Raw genomic sequence first — 7,008 nt, 5'->3', positions numbered from 1 at the left:
AGAGGGTCCTGACGGGAATCAAGCACTGGAGTCCGTCGTAGGTGCTGATGGACTAAGGCAGTTCATCATGTTACCAGAGTGGATAGTGCATAGGTTCACATCCGTCATCCGGGAGAGACATTTCAGTACCTTTAGAACAAATTTTCAGATACCAGACTACATCCCGATCCGTCTTCCCTACGTGTCGGAGAGATGTTATTATGACGGAGTAGAAGGTGTTGGAGTGTACGAGCAGGTGTTGAAGGCTGGACTTCGGTTCCCGCTCTCTACACTCCATAGGGAACTCTTGCATTACCTGGGACTGTCCGTCACCCAGATTTCTCCAAACGCCTGGAGGGTCTTCATAGCAATGGAGATTCTTTATGGCGCAATGTCGAATGGAGAAAGGAGACTGACGGTCCGTGAATTTCTTCACTGTTACCGTCCAGATGAGATTGATAGATCAAGGGGGTTGTACCGTTTTGCTAGTCGAAGTCCCTTGTTGAAGGTCATCTTTGAGACCCCAGACTCAAATAGAGACTGGAAGAGTCGCTATTTCTTCCTGGAGGGTGACAGGTGGATGAACCGTCCAGGAGAGACGGAGTACATGCCCGTCGATACAACTTGGGGGATAATAAACCAAGCGCGTATGCACCCGTCTTGCTTGTTCCTTTTTTATACACCCGTCCTCTATTATGTGCGTATTTTGACCGTCTCTCTTTGCAGGTAGAGGGCGCCCGCAGGTTAGCCTCGAGGAATTTAGTTTCCTTGAAAAGGTTTGTAGAAAAGCTAAGCCGGACGAAAGGACCTGGGCCAAGTTAGTGAATCCAAAGACAATACACTGGTATTGTGACGGTCCAGAACCTACCCGTGAGGCCATTGCTTACGACGAAAGAATACACAAACGTGAGTCCGTCTACTTTTACCCTTGAAATTGAAATTTTACTTTTGAGAGAACATCATCATCCGTCCTGTATTGCAGAAATGGACGACGCCAAGAGAAGAGCCATGATAAAATCTCTAGCCGTCGAGCAAAAGAAGACGGGTGAGATCGTTGTTCCCAGTGTGCCGGGGTCATCGGGCAAGAGGAAGCAGCCACCAAAGTCCGACCGTCCACACAAGCAGCCAAAGGTGTCAATGGAGCCCATCGTGGGCTTGATGGCTGAGGGCCCTAAGGCCGTCAACCAAGTTAAACAGGGGGCCGGTAAGGGCCTAATGCATGCTCCACCCGTCAGCGAGGAGAAGCCCCCTCCCCTTCTTCGTGATGATTCGAAGTTCGCTTTGGAAAAGCTTACGTCCATACTTTCTGCAGAGGACTATGAGGATCTGGGGAATCACTCGACGGAGGCGATGGGAGAGACGGGGTTATTTGCCGTCGGACAGGTAACTTTTCATTATCCTTCAGTGTATGTCCGTTCACTTTCTAGTTTCATTTTTAACACTTCTAATTTTCTTTATTTCAGTCCTTGGTTATGATGAAGGGCTTGATGGACCGTTGCCTCAACCGTGAAGCGGCTCTGGAACGGGTACGGTCAAAACTTGGGAAGACGGAAGAAGAGCTTAGCCAGCTGCACAAGTGGAAGTCCACCATGGAGCAGAAATTTGAACTGTCTGAGAATACAAGAAAGGAGCTTGAACAGAAGACGGAAGAAGCTGGGAAGGTCTTGAAGAGCAGAGCGGACGAGGTGAAAGATCTGAAGAAAAAGCTCCGTCATGCAAAGGACGACGCCGTCAGCGAATATCGCAACTCCGAGTCCTTGTTGAAGGAGCTGGGAGGATCGTTCCTTCAAGGCTTTGACGATGCGCTCCGTCAGATAAAAAAGACCTACCCAGATCTGGACGTGTCCATGATAACACTTACTGACCAAGATCAGACTTCTGCCCTGCCCGTCGCCTCCGAAAATACGGAGGACCTCTTTGGGGAAGAAGCAGCTCAGGGTGACGGAGAGTCCGCTCCGCCGAATGAGGTCGCTGTTGCCGACCCCAAGAAAGCAGAGTAACCCATGTAATTGTTTAGGAGGATCCGTCTCCCTTTTATATACAGTTAATTATTTGTAGACGGTTTGTTTAAAGTTTGATTTTGTATTGAACAATGTTTGATTTTAAGTGTTGATTTGCATAAGCTAATCTGTTGATCCGTCCACTTTAAAAGCTGTTGCTGACTTATATAGTCATGTTGTCCGTCCACCTCGTGGGCGTTTTGGAGCCGTCCGCTTTATTTATGTATGTAATTTTCCCACCGTTTTGGCTGAACCGTCCAATTTATGGACATGTAGAATTATTCACCGTTTTTTAGATGATCCGTCCACTTAGTGGCATAAATACCTCGAACTTATGGAAGTATTGAATTACGTAGGTCCGTCCACTTTGTGGAGGCCATACCGTCCAACTTGTGGACTTGTTTAAATACTCACCGTTTTGATGATCCGTCCATTTCGTGGACATGTAGAATTATTTACCGTTTTAGGTTACCCGTCCACATTGTGGCGTATAGACCGTCTACTTTTACGGACGCGTAGAATTATTCACCGTTTTTAGGTGATCCGTCCACTTAGTGACGTATTAACCGTCCACTTTTACGGACATGTAGAATTATTCACCTGTTTAGGTGATCCGTCCACTTAGTGGCGTATTAACCGTCCACTTTGACGGGCATGTAGAATTATACACCTGTTTAGGTGATCCGTCCACTTAGTGGCGTATTAACCGTCCACTTTGACGGACATGTAGAATTATACACCTGTTTAGGTGATCCGTCCACTTAGTGGCGTATTAACCGTCCACTTTGACGGACATGTAGAATTATTCACCTGTTTAGGTGATCCGTCCACTTAGTGGCGTATTAACCGTCCACTTTTACGGACATGTAGAATTATACACCTGTTTAGGTGATCCGTCCACTTTGTGGACTTTTAACTAGCATCCGTTCAATTTGAGGACAATTGTAGTGACATCAAAGTAGACAGAAAATCATACTTGTTTCTAATTGCGTAAAGGAAAAGTGCCTGCCCCCTTGGGCTTAAAAAAGGCACGACTGGATTGTAGCAAAGAAACACATGTTAAAGAAAACTTATAAATAGTTAATAAAAAGCCAAATGGAAAATTGGTTGCCGTTCGCCGTGTTACTATCACTGGTAGTATTTCCTCAAATGCTCCGCATTCCATGGATGTAGTAGCTTCTCCCCCTCTGTAGTCTCCAGGTGGTATGTTCCTTTCCTTTTCCATGCCGTGACTCGGTAAGGTCCTTCCCAGTTGGGGCCGAGCTTTCCCTGTGTAGGGTCTCTAGCTGCGCCCATGACCCTTCTGAGTACCAGGTCTCCCACTTGGAAGTCTCTGTGTCGGACCCTGGAGTTGTAATGTCTGGCCATGCGTTCCTGGTATCTTGCGATCCTTTGCTCCGCGGCCGACCTTACCTCATCTATCAGGTCCAGCTGTAGCCTCATTGATTCGTCGTTCCTGCCTTCATCATGGTTATGAACCCTGTAACTTGTGAGGCCAACTTCTGCGGGGATGACCGCCTCATTCCCGTATGTCAGTCGGAATGGCGTCTCTCCTGTCGGAGTCCTAGCCGTCGTCCTGTACGCCCAAAGTATGCTCGGTAATTCTTCGGGCCATATCCCCTTTGCCCCCTCGAGCCGAGTCTTGATAATCTTTAGCAGGGATCGGTTCGTGACTTCAACCTGGCCATTGGCCTGAGGATGGGCGGGTGATGAGTAGTGGTTTTTTATTCCTAGCTGTGTGCAGAAATCCCTGAAGTGGCCGTTGTCGAACTGCCTCCCGTTGTCCGAGACAAGGACTCTAGGAATACCAAACCTGCATACGATGGACCGCCAGACAAAACTTCTAATGTTCTTTTCTGTGATGGTGGCCAAGGCTTCCGCTTCTACCCATTTTGTGAAGTAGTCAATACCCACTACCAAGAACTTGAGCTGCCTTACCGCCGTTGGGAAAGGCCCCATGATATCCAGTCCCCATTGAGCGAACGGCCATGGAGCCGTCATGGGTGTGAGCTCCTCAGCCGGCTGTCCGATAAAATTGCTGAACCGCTGGCATTTGTCGCAGCTTTTAACGTAAGACTCGGCATCCTTCTGCATGGTCGGCCAGTAGTACCCAGCTCGTACCAGTTTGTGCACTAACGACCGCGACCCAGAATGGTTCCCGCATATCCCTTCGTGTACTTCCCTCATTACGTAGTCTGCCTCTTCAACCCCGAGGCATCTTAGGTAAGGACGGGAGAAACCCCTCTTGTAAAGAATGTCTTTTATCAAGACGAATCTCGCCGCTTGGACTTTTAATTTCCTCGCTGCCTCCTTCTCTTGGGGCAGTAACCCGTCCTTCAAGTATGAAGTTATCTGTGTAGTCCAGTTTCTTTCGGAGCGTATCTCCTGCATATTGTCGGGGTCTATTAGTGGGAAGACTTGAACAAAGGAAAGTACATTACCCGGTGTCGTCACATGTTCTGCTGAAGCGGCTTTGGCTAGGCGATCGGCGAGCTCATTCTCTCCTCTGGGGATTTGGACGACCGTCGCTTTTAGCCCGTTGATTCTCGCCTTCACTTGATCAAGATATCTCTTTAGCCTTTCCCCCTTACATTCATACTCTCCGTTTACTTGATTGGTTACGACCTGCGAGTCGCAATGAACGGCTACACTTTCCGCTCCGGCGGCTTTTGCCAGGTCGAGTCCTGCCGCCACTGCTTCGTACTCTGCTTCATTGTTGGTAATGGGAAAGTCGAGACGGACCATACATTCGATCTTGTCTCCTTCTGGTGACAGCAACACTATGCCGGCCCCTCCAATTCGCCGATTGGAGGACCCGTCGGTGTAGATGCTCCATTTGGGGGGTTCTTCTGCCCCCTTGTCCTCGTCTCGCGTAAACTCTGCTATGAAGTCGGCTACAGCTTGTCCTTTGATGGCTACACGCGGACGGTACTTGATGTCAAACTCACTCAATTCTATTGCCCACAACGTCAGTCGACCCGCGGCTTCGGGATTACTCAGTGCCCTTCGCAAGGGCTTGTCGGTCATTACATTCATGGTATGGGCTTGAAAGTAAGGTTTCAGCTTGCGAGCCGCCGTTATCAATGCGAAAGCGAGTTTCTCCATAGGTTGGTATCTTTCTTCGGCGCCGCGGAGCGCCCGGCTGGCGTAGTATACAGGCTTCTGTGCATTATCCTCTTCTCTAATTAAAGCAGCGCTGACGGCGACAGATGAGACTGCCAAGTAGAGGAAAAGTTCTTCGCCAGGTTGCGATGGACTCAATAGGGGTGGTGAAGATAGGTATGCCTTTAACTCCTCGAACGCTCTCTGACACTCGTCCGTCCACTCGAAGGATTTCTTTAATGTGCGAAAAAAGGGCAGGCACTTGTCCGTGGCTCTCGACACGAATCTATTTAACGCCGCTATCTTGCCGTTAAGGCTTTGTATCTCCTTCACATTTCGCGGGGGTGCCATTTCTAATATGGCTCGGATTTTGTCCGGGTTAGCCTCAATCCCTCTCTGGGATACCATGAAGCCTAGGAATTTGCCTGCCGTTACGCCGAATGCGCATTTTCCCGGATTGAGTTTCATGTTGTAGGATCGTAGCGTACCGAACGTTTCCTTAAGATCTTCGAGGTGGTCTTCCTCCTTCCGGCTCTTCACAAGCATGTCGTCGACATAGACTTGAACATTCCTCCCGATCTGCTGCGCGAACATCTTGTTCATTAGCCTTTGGTATGTTGCCCCCGCATTCTTCAGGCCGAATGGCATTACTTTGTAGCAGAATAGTCCTTGGCTGGTTACGAACGAAGTCTTTTCCTGATCGGCCTCGTGCATGCGGATCTGATTGTAACCCGAGAAAGCGTCCATGAAGCTTAGTAACTGGTGTTGAGCCGTCGAGTCTACTAGGACGTCGACTCTTGGAAGGGGATAGCTATCTTTAGGGCACGCTTTGTTAAGATCGGTGAAATCCACGCACATGCGCCACTTGCCGCTCGCTTTCTTTACCATTACCACATTCGCCAGCCAATCGGGATAGTAGACTTCCCTGATGAGGCTTGCCTCTTGGAGTTTGCGGACCTCCTCCGCTATTGCTTGGTCCCGTTCCGTTGCGAACACTCTCTTCTTTTGTCGGACGGGTGGAAACGAGGGTAATACATTCAATTTGTGTACCATGACGGAGGGATCGATTCCCGGCATATCGTCATGGCTCCAGGCGAACACATCCTTATTGCTCCTCAGGAAAGCTACTAGCTCTTGACGGATTCCGGGTTTGGCAAGCGTTCCGATCTTGGTTGTTCTGTCCGGATTGGAACTGTCAAGAGTTATCTCCTCCAGCTTCTCTGTCGGTTCCGCCACCGTTCGGTGCTCTTCTATGTTCAAGGCCTGGATTTGGTCTTGCATCTCCATCATAGCGACGTAGCATTCTCGTGCGGCAACTTGGCTTCCGCGTAGCTCTCCTACCCCATATTCCGTTGGGAACCTGACCATTAGGGCGTAAGTTGATGTTGACGCCTTCCACGTGTTGAGCGTAGGTCGTCCAAGAATGGCATTGTAGGCGGACGAGCAATCGACCACCAAGAATGTCACGTTCCTGGTGATTTGTTGGGGGTAATCTCCTACTGTCACCCGTAACGTTACTGAGCCCAGAGGGAATACCTTACTCCCTCCAAAACCAACGAGCGGGGCGTCTGTCGGTATTAGCAGGTCCCTATCAATCCTCATCTGCTGGAATGCCGGATAGTACAATATGTCGGCCGAACTGCCGTTGTCGATCAACACTCGGTGGACGTTGTAGTCTCCTGTCCGCACGCTGACGACGAGGGCATCGTCGTGTGGATGGTGTAGGCGCCGTGCATCCTCTTCCGTGAACCCAACAATAGGTTCTTCTCCGTTTGCTATCCTTGGCAGTCTGCTCGTCAACTGGACATTCTGTACCGTCCGAAGGTATGTTTTGCGAGCCTTCTTTGACGATCCGGCCGCAGCAGTCCCTCCGACTATCATTCTTATGTCTCCAATTGGGGGTCTTGGTCGCTCGTTTTCTCGACGG

The 7,008-nt window shown here is 49.6% G+C and overlaps 1 protein-coding gene across 1 annotated transcript; it reads left to right on the top strand.

Annotated features, from left to right (window-relative positions):
• The first annotated feature begins 11 nt into the window (after positions 1-11).
• On the top strand, positions 12-2,232 carry LOC115989139. Its single transcript, XM_031112802.1, has 4 exons — positions 12-626; positions 706-885; positions 962-1,362; positions 1,443-2,232. The coding sequence occupies exons 1-4, from the start codon at positions 68-70 to the stop codon at positions 1,977-1,979; spliced, it is 1,677 nt and encodes a 558-aa protein (XP_030968662.1). The 5' UTR covers positions 12-67; the 3' UTR covers positions 1,980-2,232.
• Positions 2,233-7,008: the final 4,776 nt, after the last annotated feature.

This window comes from Quercus lobata, chromosome 5, assembly GCF_001633185.2.
Source record: "Quercus lobata isolate SW786 chromosome 5, ValleyOak3.0 Primary Assembly, whole genome shotgun sequence".
In the NCBI taxonomy this organism is placed as follows: Eukaryota; Viridiplantae; Streptophyta; class Magnoliopsida; order Fagales; family Fagaceae; genus Quercus; species Quercus lobata.
Note: the sequence above shows the minus strand (reverse complement) of the source record. Positions and strands in the feature narration are given on the sequence as shown.